Genomic DNA, 17,643 nt, shown 5'->3' with positions numbered 1-17,643 from the left:
TTCTTTAATGATGATGATAAAAGAGTTCCTAGATGAAAAGTACCTTTCATCTTAACCCGTGCCTTGGGCTTTTGCACCGTTGGGGCACCACTCAGGATCTTTTAAATACCTATCTCCATTCCTCTGTCTTTCGACAGCATTAAAATCTCTTCAACTGACATGCCTGTACATTTCTTTAGGTCTTCTTATCCCTTCATTCATCTATCTCTTCTTGGAACTGTTCCCTGCAGAAAGGTCTTTGTAATCCCTGAGGACCTTGTGATGGCCGTAAGTCTTATCATGCTGGTCAGAGGGTCATCGTATGGTCAGATTGCATTGCGATTCATTATTTGAATTTCCTCATTTGTGATGCGATCTTTACACGTGTATAAGATGCCAGCATTTTGATTCCATGGCTAGGATCCTCCTCTGTAATTGTGCGTTTAAATTACCAGATGAAAAGAACGCATCGTACAAATTCCTCCAATTATTGTTTCTCTTCAAGCAGTGCGCAAACAAATGTCAATTTTCATTCATTTTTGTGCGAACCTGATGCATGACGTCAGAGGCCGGAAGTCAGCCCAACATTATCATTGGCGTCTTTTTCCCCCTCATTCATGTGCTGGCGTCAAATTGTTAATAGTATTTTTCATTTCTAGTTCTTAAAATATGAAAAACAAAATCTCTTAATGGATGAAATAGCGAAAGACGGGTCAACCTGAAAAGTTGGAAATGTCTTTAAATGGTCGCAGGAGGTCTGTCCGAAGTGCGAGGTTCTATCGGAGCGACAAAGAAGTTAGCTCTTGGACGAAGTTGTCCCATTCTTCTCACGTAGACATGGCCATCTCTCTAGAAGTAGGCAGAGTAGTCAGCCGTCATCTGGCCAATGACACGAGGGATTCAATGGGACAAGGTAATGTGTAATCTTAAACGTGGTACTGTAAGCATTGGACCAAATTTTATTTGAGATCTTTAAAGATTAAATCTAGCTTATCTTGCTATTATTTCTATTTTGTTGTAGGATTAATTTAGATCTGGATTCATATCTATCAAAATATAGATCTATGTTCTAGGCAAATCCATTAATTAAAGTGAATTTAGTGAACTTCTGGACACTATTTAAATTCTCAACCAAAGGTTTGTAAAAGATAAAATCATCAATCCTAACAATAAATATTTTAGATGATCTAAGCAGTGTTCTTGCAACTCAGTGTGGACATTTTCTGTTGTTGTTTTTTGGCCAGTTTAGTTTTACTGTCTTGTGGGATGTGTGCAGAGGCGGACTGGGTATCAAAATCGGCCCGGGCATTACCATATAAACCGGCCCACAAATGGCATGTCATATATTTTCGGGGGGGGGGGGGGATTTTTACCCCACTTTATATATATATATTAGTGTGTGTGTGTATGTAATTAATCTTCATTACATTCTTATCTTTCATTCTTTCAAACGTTTTTTTACCCTAGAATACTCTCTTCCTTTAATTAGTGGAAAGACAGTACACACCGCCAAAGGGCAGGTAGGGAGTCCGGGGGAGCGCTGTGAGCTCCCCTTAGTGGGGTCCCGGAACAAAGCATCGTTTCCGTTATTTTAAGCTTTAAAAATGCATATTCTGAGGTAGATACAGTGCAATTAGCCTGCTATTCTTCCACTAAAAAAATTCATAAACCAAATCTTCTATTCAATGGAGTCCAGCGACTGGTATAAAATGGTAAAATGCTTTAGTTTTTGTATTAGAGGGGGAGGGTAACCACAAAACCCCTTTTGGCTACGCTCGTGAAATTTGGTGACTAGTTTGCTTAAGTTCGCAGTAAGTAAAGTTTCCCTTTCAGACAATGAGGTCTGAGGCAAGTGATGCTTTGAAGACCTTCCCCTCCAGGCTACTCCCATGTGTTATATTATAGGTGTAAGCCTAATTCTCTACAAATTATATAAAGTTTGAAAACTGGATGTATGCATTCGTATGATTACATAATGTATTCTATTTATACATGTATGTAGTCTGAAAACTATAAACAATACAATAGCAGCCTAATGAGTTTGAAGCTCTTTGGTATTACTTATAGATTACAGACGTTTCTTCAAAAAATAAGATTGTTACGTCTTACGCATTTTATGTGTCAATCTAATCATGTATGTTGATCTGTGACTTCAAATATGCTAAATCATTGGTTTTCCTGGCTGACTCAGGCAACCCATTCCATTATAAGATGAGAGAAATTAGAACGGTTAGAGAGGCATTTACTTAATGTGAAAAGCTCTTGCTTCCTCCTAGTACATTCTCAAAAACGCGATTTGTATAGGAATATACCATGACCCATTATTTAAAATATAAATCTCCTTTCATTAAATATCGGATGTGACAGCGCTATATAAATTATTGTAATTATTGTAATAATTTTCATCATTAATGACTTCATACTAAGTTGCTCGACCGACTAACCCACTCTTTAGTGGAGGAGGTCTTATCTGAGCCGGTAGAGGTACATCTGACATGATATTTGTTCTGCGACAATTACAAGAAAAATGCAAAGAGCAGAACTTAAACCTATACGCTGCTACGCTGCCTTTGTGAACCTCACTAAGGCTTTCGACACAGTCAGTCGCGATGGTTTGTGGAGGATTTTAGCCATGCTGGGATGCCCATCTATATTCCCATCCATTCTCAAGCAGCTTCACGTGGGACAAAGAGGGCAGATCAGACACAATGGTGCCCTTTCTGATCACTTCCCAATTGAAAATGGCGTGAAGCAGGGCTGTGTACTTGCTGCTACTCTATTCGCTATCTTCTTTGGCGTAATGCTGGGTCAAATGAGGCAGCGATTGCACGAAGGCATCTATATCCGGTTTCGTTCTGACGGCAATGTGTTCAATCTTCGACGTCTACTATCCCATACAAAAACAAAGGAGATGGTCATAACTAAGCTTCTCTATGCCGATGATTGCGCCCTGCTAGCTCACAATGAACATGATCTCCAGAACGCGGTAAACGAATGTGCATACGCTGCCGCCTCTTTCGGTCTATCTATAAACCTCGGGAAAACAGAAGTCATGTTCCAGAAGTCACCCAATAAAACATACTCAGCCCCAAGGATCACCGTAAATGGACAGCCCCTTAATGTGGTAGACCACTTCACCTATCTAGGTAGTTAGTATAGTGTCAAATGACGCCTCACTTTCAAGGGAAGTTGATAACCGTCTGACCAGGGGCAGTAGCGCTTTTGGACGCCTTCAGGCGAGAGTTTGGCAGAACAGATCGCTCCGCCTGCTTACAAAAATCAGTGTCTACCAGGCTGTTGTTCTCTCAACCCTTCGGTATGGCTCTGAGACATGGACACTGTACAGGAAACATCTAAAACTTCTTGAGCGCTTCCACCAAAGATGCTTGCGCTCTATCGTGGACATACGGTGGCAAGACCGCACAGTATAGAGGGACTTCTTTTGGTCCGACAGTTACGCTGGGCATGGCACGTATCCCGTAAGGGAGACGAACGTATGCCAAATGCAGTCTTTTTTGGTGAGGTAAAGATGGTCGACGTAACGGAGGCGCCCCACGGCATTGCTTCAAAGACCAGCTTAGGCGTCAACTTTCCTTGGCTGACATAGAAGAGAGCACCTGGTTGCATGCGGTCTCAGAACGAGACAGCTGGAGGTCACTCACGAAGGCCGCGGGATACACATTTGAGACCAAAAGAAAATCTGCTGCCGAGGACAAACGCAGACGGCGAAAAGAAAAACTAAATGGACCACCTGCGGACAATGGTTATGTTTGCCCTGGATGTGGCAAATATGTAGGTCTCAGCTGGGGCTGCGCTGCCACTGAAAATACTGCATTCCTCACTAATCTTCGTATTCGAAGACTAGCCTTATTATTATTACGAAGCATAAGTTTGCCACTAATTATACTAGTGTAAAAATTGATTTAGATCTAGATTTATTTTTTAATCAAATAATTTTTTTTGTAAGCCCTAAGTGTAGTATTTTTAGATCTATGCTATTAAAAATAAAAAAAGAAACTTACTTTTTCTTTTCAAGTCGCAGAAAGTAGAGCTTTATACCCATACTGAGCTGTGAATAAGTTGGGCGGTTTGCAATTTCCCGGCTGTGTATATGTGTTTAAGTTAATTTCTATTAAGTATTGTTAAAGATATAATTGTCGCGCCTATATTTTATTTATTTTATATTTTTGCTGCGTTATATCAATGTTTTCTAACTTAACCTCTCTCATTTATCTTTTTGGTTAAATTTCATTGGAACCAAAGCCGGGGGAGGGAAGGAGCAAAACAAAATGGGAGTGCTATCAAAGGCCCATGCCGACCAGCAAAATGATTAGGCCAAACACAACCTCGAAGACATCAAAGTAGTCAATGCCGCTCGTGCATAGCAGAAAGTACGGTTTAAGGTTTTGCAAATGATAATACGTACAGTGAATAGTGTATTTTTGTTTGTTTGTTGATATTCTTGTTGAATTTCAAACAAAATTAATTGCAATAAACTAAAACAAGAAAACGTGTTCGGGCCTTTGTGTCTTGCTGCTGTCACTTTTTTTTTTAAAGTTGTCTGCATTGAATTTTTTTTTTCTTTGGTCGCGACCAGACCGGCCCATTTGGTACCGGCCCACCGGGCATTTGCCCGTTTGCCCATATAGCCAGTCCGCCCCTGGATGTGTGGCTGAGTGGTATACACTAATTGGCTACCTATAAAGAGAGCTTGAGTTTGAATCCCAACTCGAACAGATTTGTGTTTGCTGAGCGCATGAAGGCAGCAAAGAAAACGTCACTCATATTTCCACGTGTCCACAAAAAGAAATAGGTGTAGATCTGATGTTTGAAATTCAAAGTAACTATGGTCTAATAATTGGTCATAGAATGTAATCCTGCTCTCTCGGTTGCTCGAGGCTTACATTTGTGGTTTTCGACAGTTTATAAAAAGTTCTTTCGAGAAGAAGCTGTTTCTCCTGTTAATGCTAGTTATGTTCTAAACTATAAGACCAATGCACTATTGCTTATACTTCAAGTTTAACTGAAACCATTCGGTTGATAGTGAAATTCTTTGTCACCAAATACTATTTATATATTCTGTATTTTTGTAACACTATTCTACAGTTGAAGCTGTCTTAGACTTTGAACAGTAACTCCTGGACTGTTTAGACCTTTTTACAAAGCTTATATGAATTCTGTCTGTCTGGTAAAACGTTTGTACATATTATTTCTCCCACTCCCATTCTCAGGATCACGCTGAAACTTTGCACACTTGTTCATAAAAAATCAATAATAAAAACAAATTAACTAATAAGTCAATTAATTACAGGTAACTAATTATCTTGGACATTTTTCTAGATACTGTCTTGAACTCACAGCAACTCAGTTCTAACAACGAATTAATTAGCTCTATAGAGCAATTACAATAATATGTTAGAACCTAATAAGGTGTATGGTAGTTGAATTGCTGCCTGATTCTTGCCGTCTTTCGACTTACCTTTCTAGTAGTGCTTTTTAAAAAATTTTCTTGCTTTGGGAACTTAAATGTCCTGTTTAATGTGTACACACGTAAACCTAGTTACACATATCTATGGTACTTTTGTCTTTTCCAAATATTTTAGTATCAGACAAAAACAAAAACTCCAACAACGCTGTTTGTAACGACAACGGAAGTGACTCATCAGAGGACACAGAGGAAGCTATTAATAATGGCGCCAGTAGCAAGAATGAACAGGTCGCTGACCTTTCGACAGCATGTGTGACTTCCGGCGAGAATGGTTCTGATTGTATAGGTAGCAGCCGACCATGTAGTCTGGAAGACAATGAACCAACCGACGCTTGCAGGGATGAGGATTACGTTTTTGGAAAACCCATCGAAGAAAATACAAACACCGTTAAAGTGGCATCACTTAATGAGGTCAAGGAGGAGGCGGGGAGCTGTAGGAATGTTGTCTTTGGCGACATCAACGTGAACAACGATGACGAAAGGCAAGACAGGCAAGTGAACTCACTGGCCAGGGGCCGAGGGATTAGTCGCCGAGGTATGGTCCAGCGCCCAGCTGTACTGGACTATGGGCTGCCAGATGATAACGTCGGCATCATGGACGAAGCTTTCGAATTTATCATAACGCTGGATCCAAATACTATTGCAGGTCCTCCTGCTAACAATGCTTTGCCACCAACAGCAGTTGCAACGCAGCCGGCAGGAGCCAGTACACAGGGCCAGACTAGTCTAAACACAACAGATGTAGAGCAGCACGAGAGCGCGGCGATTGCGGGGTCAACTCAAGATCATAGGCGTGATCCAGGTGAGTCGATTCAGTCACCCCCTAGAAATTATAACAACCCATTGAGAGTTGCACCGTTGAGCTCCACAGGACAGGACAGTTCTAACGAGTTCATGCTGGAATCTGCGATAAGCGATCTTGACAACGCCACCAACCCAGAGGCGTATCCGGAAAAAAGTTCTCCATTCGTACAGAACGACGTTGTGTACAGCGAGTACGCGTGTACAGTGGAAAGCAATATGCACGATGTGGGTTCCAGCAATGATGACGACACGACGGCCGAAAGCTTAAAGACTGCGTCGTCTTCCATTAGGCGTGAAATCAAAATTTCCTTACCAGTAAACAATGTTGACCTCTCCCCAGCAAGTATAATCAACAAGGGCATTGACGAAATCAGCCCAAACTTAATCGCTGACGGCAGCTCTCAAAAGGAAACATCTTACCAGAGTCCTACTAGCCACCCAAACAGCTCTGCTTCAAACGAGGATGTCGCACAAGATGAGGAGGAACTAGCTTCTGCGGAAAACGATTTTCGCAGTCTAGATTTTGCGTTGATCAAAGAGTCTATGGTAATTAATAAGGAAAGAACCGAACAGGATGCAGATGCCCTACTTGATCAAGTCATTGGCGGCTTTAGAGACAAAGGAATGGGTCCAAATACTGTAGAGAGCCTCAACGGGATGAACGTGTCGAAAGCGTCTCAGAAAGGTCGCCATTCTTCCGCCAATGATCCTGAAGACAGGTGCAGTAGAGATAATGAGTTTCACAACGAAGAAAGCTCTGTTGAGAAGACCGGAGACGATGTCAGCTCAGAGTCTCTCGCCTCTAGATCCAGTCCCGAAGTTGACAATGAAAACAGTTTCGAATGTGACACACAATCCAACGCGAAAGTATTCGCAATGGACAATTATTTGGATAACACAGTGACGCTTCCACCAAAGGAGGCAAGTCTTCACGATGACGTGGGGGAGCCTTTTGTCGCCAACAAATCTTGCATCGATAACGAGTATGCCGATTTGTGCGCAATGTTGCCATCAGGATCCTTGAAGGAGGACTCAGGATCCTCGAAGGAGGACTCAGGATCCTCGAAGGAGGACTCAGGATCCTCGAAGGAGGACTCAGACAACTTGGAAGTGCAAAGTAACCTTAGTAAAAACTCACAACAGAGCGCATTAGATTGTGGCAATTTCTGTGGTGTGCCATTCGAAGTTTGTGATACAGACATGATAAACACTAGGCTGCATCTGACGAGCGAAAGCGATGAGCCAAAATCTGAGAACTATGTCGTTCATGAAACTAATGATCAGATCAACACGTTAACAGAGGAAGGCAATAAAGAATACCAGCCCTTCGAAGTGGCTCAGGCTATTGAAGATATAGTGACTGTTGCTGTGGCTTCTTCTTGTAATTTGAGAGTAGATTTGCACGTCAACGACACGCTGATTGTAGATGAAAGCACCAATACGAGGCTGCAAAACACCATCATAACGGATAATATCCCACAGCTACACGCGAATGGTCGAGAAGAGTCTTTCAACCAAGAATCAAATCAAGCTGAAACGGATACTGCCTTGTCTCCTTGGGGCACGGACAACGGCGATAAAGTCATCATGGTAACCAGCTGTGAGACTAACGACACTCTGGAGAAACTCAGATCACTGGACGACCACTTGGAAAATGACATTGACCATCAACACCAGTTGAATAGTGAAAGGGTTGATACAAACAAAAAGCTGAAGTCTGAAGATGAGCTTTCCCCTGTGAACGTTTTGAATGAAACGAACTCTGCCAATAGTCAAACAAGTTTCCACCAAGAGGAAGTCGCTGAAGGAAATGAGTTCAATACTTCAAGTCTTGTTGGCCTACAGAAGTACGACGTACCCATTCAAATAATTGACAATCTCCACGAATCTCAACTCAGTCTTACAAATAGAGATGACATTTTAAAAGAAAAATCCTCCAATCAAAGGGAAGCTGATTGTGACGGTGGCTGCTTTGAAGAGCAAAAAGAGAGAAACAGTCTTGCTGTCAGACACGATGCGGTGGCTGGAGATTCTAATGAAGTATGTTGGGATGACCAGATTGAGCTGAGTGAAGAGATGCATGGCTGTGAAGCTGAGAGCCGCCAGGTATACACAATGGAGGAACATCAGTCTCAGACAATTCGCATTTCTGTTTCACCAACATTGAGAAAATTATCGGACGAGAACATTATTCATAAAGTGCCTTATGATAAAACAAAGGGAGGTAACTCAGACTTTGCAGACGATGAAAACAAAGAGTCCAGCAATCTGTGTGGTCGTGACGTAGAACATGTCAAAGGTCAAGATTGCGAACACGACGAAACATGCACTGAACAAAGTTACATAATCGTTCAGAATGATGAAATTATTGACAAGCAAGTAACTTCTATGAACTGCGAAAATATCAGAAACTTAATTCCCTTTAGTGCTAGTAAGTCGACATTAATTATAAAGACATCAAGAAATGAAAATGTTGAAAATATGTTGGTCCGTGAAATGAATGACAATACATGCACTAAATCTCAAAAAGTCCCCTTGATGGAAACGCAGTCCGAATATTCGAATTCTGCTGAAGATTTTGCAAGACATGAAATTATAGAATCTGTTTTTGACAGTATGCATAAGGTAGCCGATAAAGAAGAAATTATTAGTAAGTCTGAACAGTTTAGAATGGAGACCTTAAACAATGTGTCTCTGTCTGAATACATTCCAATTGCGGCAGAAGAAACAGTGTCATGCAGCATTGATGCAACGTCTGCTATAAATAGATTCACACAAAATGTAGTTGTTGATGAAACACGGGATGTCAACCAACTAGAAGATAAGCGTGATAAGGAAGATAATAGATCAAAGCTTGTATATCACGAGACCAAAGATATACATCATCCGCCTGATTTGGTCTCAGACGAACATCTTAGCCCATATGGTCTAGGGCAGGATCAAAGTCAGCCCTTGGAAGACCTGGCTTCAGCTACCAACTGCGACGAAATGCAGATAACACCGAATGAGATCGCTAAGACTGCCCGCGAAGACGTAGAAGTGAATGTCATTTCAGAGTTGACATCAGTGTTCACTGATAGAGTGGAGACGTTCCTGTCACAGGAGACACATTTTTACCAGCCTGAAGGAGAAGGGGACAAAACCTATCAGCCTGTTGAAGAGCTCAAAGCTTGCAGCAAACCTGACCTTGATTATGCGCAGGGGGATCATGGGAGCAATAGAGTTCAAACTAACGAACAGACAGTCTGCGCAGTTAATGAGCTGGGAGAAATGTGTCCTAATGTTTTCATGTTTGAGCCAAATAAAGTGGACCAAACATTATTGTCCACACTTGAAGGCAGAAATAATGAAAGGGAATTTGACTTGGGATCTGTTGATGTGAAGTGCGAGGGCCAGGTAGATGTCACCACTGAAATTACAAAAGATGAAGACCTTGGCAGCTTATCTCAGAGTCGTATCAACTTAGACATTTGTATAAAATCAGATAAAGATGTTTGCAACATCCACGACAATGAAGAGTCGGCTCAGTTTAGATATTATTCTGAGTCTGTCGAAACACACAAAGATAATAATTCCGAAACAGAAGAAACTAATAAGGATTCGACCCATCGGCGTATAGGTGAGTCTGAAGTAGCCCAGCAAGACTTTCTAACTTTTGATCGTTACCTGAAAAGTGAAACTGGCGAAGCAAAGGCCTGTTCAGGTTGCGTGATTCAAACATACACCGGGATACTTAACGAAACAATGGACGTCTCAGAAATAAATGGCTTGATGTTTCAAACTACACAACAACCCAGCACAGAATGTATTATCGATAGCGAAATATTTGATGGCGTTCGACCCGGCGCTTGTTCACCTGGGTATGACGAACAGAATGGCCAATCAGATAGTGACTTCTGCACAGCTGTGCCTCGATCTGGTCCAACGTTTGAGCCGGAAGAGCTTATTAGCAAGCTGCTAGTCTTGGACTCAAAATCTAAAGAAGTTGATCTGCGAGATTTTGAATCTAGTTCTACGCTTTGTTCGCATGACCAGAGCTATGTCAATGATAATGTATTTGCTCTGAACGTAGAGGAGAGATTGGAAAGTTGGAAGGGAGAATGTTTAACAAATGAAGTTCATGATACGTGCGACTTCAATAAAGAGGAAAATAGTGAAAGAGACGGTGATATTGATACCATTCAAGAGACAGAACCCACAGCGCTCTGTGATGAGCCTGTTAAAAGCAGCATCAATAGTCGTGAACTAATAGAATGCAATAAAGGATGTCTTATTCAAAGATCTTCTTCGAATGTTATTTGTGGGGAAAACGAAGGTGAAACTACTTCTAATGAAATCTTTATAAATGTCAATGATAATTTAGTCAATGTCAAGTCAGTCAATGATAAGTCAGTCAATGATAAGTCGGTCAATGATAAGTCGGTCGATGATAAGTCGGTCGATGATAAGTCAGTCGATGATAAGTCAGTCGATGATAAGTCAGTGAATGATAAGTCAGTGAATGATAAGTCAGTGAATGATAAGTCAGTCAATGATAAGTCGGTCAATGATAAGTCGGTCGATGATAAGTCAGTCGATGATAAGTCAGTCGATGATAAGTCAGTCAATGATAAGTCGGTCAATGATAAGTCGGTCGATGATAAGTCAGTCGATGATAAGTCAGTCGATGATAAGTCAGTGAATGATATGTCAGAAGGTTTAACATCTGATGTAAAGAGCTTAACGAAGCATTGTTTGGATGACGATGACAGTTCATGTTTAAATGAAGTCGTAAACCAAGATGAAAAAGTGAGCTCCGACAACGAAGAGGTAAAGAGGAGAGTCACAAAGCTTGAAACCACATCGCAATATCTAGAAGATGCCGCCCAATGTCAAGTCACTGCTGACAACACAGATTTCAAAGATCCCATTGCGACGGGCATAGCGTTGTCAGAAATGGACGATAAGGTCTTTCGAGCAAACAATGAGGGAAGAGCTACATGGGAAGGCCAAAGTGGTAAAGATTTGGATAGAGACGCAGATGATGGGCGAGACGAATCAATGCCAGATGAAAAATTCCACCAGCAAATTGACTCAAATATTTCCATTCATGAAAAAGGCTCTTCAAAAGAAAGTGTTTCCTCGTTAGTCATTGACAAGAGTGTTAAAAGAACAAGCCGCTCCAGCACATCATCTAAGTCTAAGTGCTTGCTGGAAGAAGGTCCTTCAGAAGAGATCCAACTGAATCAAAATGATGATATGATTCCCGTCGCTAAAGTAATTCTGGACGCCACTGACGTATGGCTAAATAAAATTTCAGATTTTTGCCAGTCGACTGAAATGTATGAGCATGATCATAACAAGCTTCAGGAAATAGCTCATGAATGCACGACTCAGCTAGTAGCATTAACACAGTCGTCTGAGTTTTGCCAAGAACACGCACAGAATGCGGCTCTATTATCTAGAAGTGGAACGAAATCAAACTCCGTCAAAAGTAAGAACACTTCAAGAGCTACTTCCTCATGTTCTTTGGCCAGCATGAAGTCAGAACCTCATAGCGACTCCTCCAAAAGTTGCATTTTAAAAGATATTCAATTATGCCCCAGCAGGAATTCCGTTCGTTCCAACAATTCGAAACACGTTCCATTGCAAGTCCTGGGAGCGAATGAAGGAAGCTTAATGTCAATAAAAATAAGCTCCAATGGTCAAGCTGACAAGTTTTCTAATCATAGCAGCAGTTGTTCTTCTTTGTTCAGTGGCAAGACCAGCTGCTCATCTTCAAGCGTTAGCTCAGTGGCTCGAGTAGACCCTAAGGAAAGCTTGAACCGGCAACGACTCACAGAGATGACAGCTACTGTCAAGCAAGGATCCACTCTGGCTAAAGACAGTCGATCGCTGAATGTAGTCAAAGAAACCATTTCGTGGAACAGACCTCGCAGCACAGGAAACAACTGTGGTGACCACATGTCCAAACCTCTCGTTTCAAGGACTCCATCCTTAAAAGCACCAACCATCGGAAAACATTTACAAAATGAAGAATGCAAGGCCTACCAATCTTTAACAGAATCTCCAGCGAATGATACCTGTGTTTCACAAAATATCGATGTTACCGAAAGGTCTTGTGATACGTTAAAAGCAGCTAACTTAACTGCGAGGTCTACAGATAGCGGTCAACAAGGTGTACTTCTGGAAAAACGAAGACAACCATACGCTCCAACAGCAAACAATAGAGAAGGTAAATCCAATATTTTCAACAGGACAATTGCACATTTGGACCAAGGAACAAAGACTGGTCAGTGTGGTCATAAATTAAGCCCTCGCGTTATGCCAGCAACCAAAACAAACGAAAATTCTGAGCCTTCCTCCAAAGATCCAGTGAAGCATGAACGTCTCGCGCCTTGTCTCGCCACTGCCAGACGCTGTTTTCTGAGAAATGTCGCTACACAGCGCGGTTCTGAATCGGACCGGAAAACTCCAGTAGCTGTGCGTCCGAACGAACTGTCCACACAAAAACCTTCGAACTTCACACAGACGGAAAAAGCATCAAGCCAGAGGCAACGTTTTCTGAGCTTCGCGTTTAGAGGACTGAAGAGCTCACCTAGACAACAGGATGAGAGTAGCGACAAACCCAAGGGCGAAGTTTCCATGGGCACTGGAGATTTTTCCACAGAAAATAAAGAGGAAGTAATGCTTGCTAGCAACAGCGCTGCGGTCAGTCCAGCTTCAGGCGAGGTCAAGGAAGATCATGGGACGAACAAGAAGGACCAAGAACTAGAGATTTCCAAGATGACTCAGTTATCACGCCAACGAATCAGCGGTAAGACCTTATCTTTACGTGAGTACATAAAGCTCCTTATCTGCATTGAATATGAACAAAGCGATAATTATTTTTATTGAAAGAAAAATTTACATTTACTATCTAATATAATCAGTAAAATCTTTGCTACTTAAGATTATTTCTTCCACCTCCAATTATTACTTGGTGTTACGTAGTACCTGAGGAATTAGGAATCTTGGCTAACAAACGAAGGGTTCCTAGTTCGAGCCCAATGGAAACCAAGATTTGCTCGTTACTTTTAAATGAATGCCCCCCCCCCTTTTTTTTTTTTTTAAAAGTGAAGAAACTTAATCCTTATTCAGACCACAACATTCTTGTTAACTGATGTTAATAGATGGGCACTAAGTCTTCAGCCCTATGGATGTTAAAGTATCAAATGTAAAGTGTTTATTATTTGAACATTAAAAAAAGGATTTCAAAGCGCGATTACTAGGCAAATCTAGCTTTGCTTAGCAGCCATTACGTTGGTCTTGAAAGTGTGTGTTTCTGTTGTATTTCCGCAGCTCTGAAGCTCAGAGACCATGTTTCCAAAAAATCAAAAGCTACTAAAGTAAGTTTATCATTAAGCTATTTATTTCAAGATAGAAGAATGTCTTTTTTTTAAGGCTACTAAATCTATGCCGTACTTTTCAAGCGTATTTATAATATTCACAACAGCGGAGTTTAGTTTCTATGTAGCTTCTACCATAGTGGGCTTAGTTTTCGTTTATATAGCTTAATTTTCTTTTATGTAGCTTTCACCATAGGCGACAAAAATTGTGTTATTAACATTGCTATGAAATCTATGTCTACACATTATATATGTATCTTTGAAAAAGGGATTACTGTTAGCATAGCTCACACAGCCTCTATGGGTGCCTCCTCATATTCGTTGGGGAAAGTAAAGGCTGCTGGTCGTTGTGCTGGTACTATGACACCCTCATTAACCGTCGAGCATAGAAACAGATGAGCTTTACAGCATCTGCTCCATTGGCGCAATGTCTGAATGGAGAACTCTTCAGTTTTATTGTCGGTATTTAAAAGGGTTAGGGCTAGGTAGATCTAGTTTATTCATTAACGTTTTGTCTAGATTTTGTAAAACTTTCTCTCGACAATTTTCTCATCTTGCAGATGATGACTATGCAGGAGTTTGAACGCATACAGGCAGACAGACATTTAAATCAAGCCTTTGCTCGCATCCAGAGTAGCAAGCCCTGTGTTGACTGTCATATGGATGCCAAGGTCATGGACAAAACTGCCGCGTACGATTTTTTCTTTTAAATGTTCTAGTGTCAAGTGTGCGCTTCTAAAGATAGTAGCTCTCTGCACAACACAGAACCATTTAGAGCAGTGGTTCCCAAACTTTTTTGTCTCGTAGACCCATTGCCATGTTTTCTGGTTTTCTGTAGACCCCCTGCTTAACTTGTATTGCATTTTTGCAGATTTATAAACTCATGTTTTAAACTAATTTCTAACTGTATTGAGTTGTAGAGTAGAGTCCTGGGGATAAATATGGAGCAGAAGACCATTAGGCAGTTTGCAGCTTTAATGCTCTTTCCACCGATGTGCCCTTGAACTGTAGTGTTACTTAAAAGAAATTTGTTGCATAATATCAGATTTACGTTTATGTAAAACAGTTTTTAAAACTACTTCAATGGCTGGTAAAATCAATGTTTTATCTATAGTGTTTTCCATATTTGGCTATAGGTAGAGAGATCTTATAAGACACTCACAAATCAACATCTTTTCTATATGATGTTGAAGAAAGATTGTGTGGGTTTATTCTGAACTTTATTTTTGAGTTTTTGAATTTTTTAAATCACCTTTATCGTCTCAAATAATCCTCCAGTGTTATTGGTTTCATATGGTCATAAAAAGGCACTTAGACAACCGCTTATTTGACAAGGGAATAAATAATCTGTGATGTAAAATCTAGATTTCATTTTGTTAAAAATTAGTTACATATAGACAAAAGTAACTCTTTAAATAAGTATTAAATACATCAATTTCACATTTTAATAGCAGAACAAATATTTATAACTAAAGTACAAATCATTTAAATGTGCTTTTAATAGTCACATTAACGGGGTGTGAACATTAAAGTCATGACCTGCTTAAATGAAATTCACTACCGTAGACCCCCATGGACATCTCATAGACCCCCAATTTACTTTTTCACTTTCATGGACCCCCTGGAGGTCTTCGTAGACCCCTGGGGGTCTATATAGACCACTTTGGGAATCACTGATTTAGAAGCTAATATAGTCAACAAGTAGATTCGAATTCACAATACATTTTGTCATTGACAAGTTTTATTTTTCATATGGTTGTGAAGAGAATCGACTTTTACATATATAAATGTTCATATTTATGAAATAGTTAAATGCCATTAATCCATCTAACGAGAGTATTTTTGGAGTACTTCGGACTGTGATGTTTAAATGGGACTTTGATTTTTTAAATAGGACTCTGGTGTTTAATAGAATTGTGAGGATTTTTAAAAAATGTCGCATTCATTAGTTATTAAGAGAAAAATAATCCATTAATAAAAAAGGCTCTTCAAAAGAAAGTGTTTCCTCTTTAGTGATTGACAAGAGTGTTAAATGAAAGTGTTTCCTCTTTAGTGATTGACAAGAGTGTTAAATGAAAGTGTTTCCTCTTTAGTGATGGACAAGAGTGTTAAATGAAAGTGTTTCCTCTTTAGTGATTGACAAGAGTGTTAAATGAAAGTGTTTCCTCTTTAGTGATTGACAAGAGTGTTAAATGAAAGTGTTTTCTCTTTAGTGATTGACAAGAGTGTTAAATGAAAGTGTTTCATCATTTGTTATTGACAAGAGTGTTAAAAGACCAAGCTATACAAGTTTTATAAAGAATGTTTTGTCTCCTTTGAGGATGTATTTTGTAATATTTTTCTTGTTACTTACGTAACTCTTGATTGTGTTACATCGTTACAGCTCTGTGAAGCGCCGAAGAGAGAAAATCAACTACGACTCGCTGCTGGCTTTGGAAAACATCAAGTTCTTGGAGATGCTGAGATTCAAGAAGTCAGCTTACGACAGAGCTGAACAGTTAAAGGAGTTTAAAGTAAGAAATTTATATTTTAGCTACAAACCGTCAAAGCTCAACAGAAATATATATATATATGTATTTTGTCTGTATAATATATACTACTAAGTTACGCAATAAATAAGCTTATTTGTGGTACAATGTGAGATACCACAAAAGTTAATAAATAGGCCTATATGAGGTACAGTTGTAGATACCACAAAAGTTAATAAATAGGCCTATATAAGGTACAGTTGTAGATACCACAAAAGTTAATAAATAGGCCTACAACGAAACAAATCAGTCTTTAAATGTGTGAATTTAAGAGAACAGTGTAAACAAATGGTTGGTTTACATCTCAAAGTGACGGGTTCAAGCTCAGACGGAAACCTTTTACTGAGTCCACGCTGCCCTCAGAAAAAGATTGCTTGGGGAAATGAAAAAGTATCGATTTGCTGCCTTCATAACACCCTCGTAGACAGCTTTTTTTTTTAAACGGATTCACATTTCTCATAAACTGTGCCATGTTTCTCCTAAAGAGTATGTCTGGTGACGAAGTCCGTTACAATTAGATACTTTAAGTTACTCATGCATAGCAACAAGTTATGTTTCATTTTACAGTCACGTCGCCAGGCAAACGAATTTACAGCACATAAATGCTGCATTAGTTTTAACTAACCAGGATAACGTTTGATGCCAACACGTATCAGGACCGGCCTTTGACCTATTGCTCCAATCTGGTCTCGCGTCTGGCAGGGGCATGGCAATTTACATTTAGCATATCACTATCAGTCATGGCTCTTGTCACAGGCTTTTAAAGATGTAGGACTTAAAGGGTTAACATATCAGGTGATTGACGTCACTTGTATTTACCCACTGGCACCTCTTGCATCTGAGTTGTATAATAAAATGTTGGTATAATAATCTAATTAATAGTATTAATTGTTATTGTTAACAAAAAATAGAAGTGGAGCCTCACAAGCATCCATTAAATTGGGCCCTGCCATTGGTAAAGTCGACTCTAACTCTATATTCTACATGATTCTCTGTGTAAGTAACACTCTAAGCATCTACTTAATTGTGTAGTGACCCCCCCCTCCCCAATTTTTTTTTATTCTTTTTGTTGCTGTCATCACTTAACTCTCTCACACACATAACTTATAATTATTACACACAAACACAACTAATTCATGACATTTATCTTTCCAGTCTTTGAAAAGTGGCGAGGTAAAGGCTACCAGACTTAAACAGATCAAACCTACAGCAATTGTATAGGAGCTGTCAACACATGTGTCTGTTATATTGTACAAAATATACTAACTTCCGTCAATAGAGGCATATGCTAGCATGTTCAAGTCTGTTCTGTTTCGAGTAACGTCTCTGGTGTAACTGTAAAAACAACTTGTCCACACCACAATCGTCTTAGAAATGTTTGTATCCTGTGTTTTGTCTAAGTTACAAACCGTCTGCTCGTCAAATGTTTTCTTGTAAATACAAATAGATTTACGTTATTTACTGACCGAAGGTTCCA

The 17,643-nt window shown here is 40.0% G+C and overlaps 1 protein-coding gene across 2 annotated transcripts; it reads left to right on the top strand.

Moving 5' to 3' along the window:
- Positions 1-534: 534 nt before the first annotated feature.
- Positions 535-17,450, top strand: LOC106066673 (uncharacterized). Of its 2 annotated transcripts, none has more exons than XM_013225742.2 (6): positions 535-892; positions 5,583-13,067; positions 13,592-13,638; positions 14,199-14,309; positions 16,022-16,151; positions 17,322-17,450. In XM_013225742.2, exons 1-5 carry the CDS (start codon positions 712-714, stop codon positions 16,130-16,132), a joined length of 7,935 nt encoding a protein of 2,644 aa, XP_013081196.2. In that variant the 5' UTR covers positions 535-711; the 3' UTR covers positions 16,133-16,151; positions 17,322-17,450. The 2 variants fall into 2 exon arrangements, with proteins under 2 accessions (XP_013081196.2, XP_013081195.2); XM_013225741.2 differs by having other exon boundaries at positions 14,199-14,329.
- Positions 17,451-17,643: the final 193 nt, after the last annotated feature.

This window comes from Biomphalaria glabrata, chromosome 10 (assembly GCF_947242115.1).
Source record: "Biomphalaria glabrata chromosome 10, xgBioGlab47.1, whole genome shotgun sequence".
In the NCBI taxonomy this organism is placed as follows: domain Eukaryota; kingdom Metazoa; phylum Mollusca; class Gastropoda; family Planorbidae; genus Biomphalaria; species Biomphalaria glabrata.
This window is presented reverse-complemented; position numbering and strand designations above follow the sequence as displayed.

Bases quoted from the DNA above. Each gene is read 5' to 3' on its own strand.
- LOC106066673 (XM_013225741.2), top strand. From the start codon at position 712: ATGTCTTTAAATGGTCGCAGGAGGTCTGTCCGAAGTGCGAGGTTCTAT. The intron at 13,639-14,198 runs GTAAGTTTATCA...CTCATCTTGCAG, and splicing joins AAAAATCAAAAGCTACTAAA to ATGATGACTATGCAGGAGTT. The intron at 16,152-17,321 runs GTAAGAAATTTA...TTATCTTTCCAG, and splicing joins AACAGTTAAAGGAGTTTAAA to TCTTTGAAAAGTGGCGAGGT.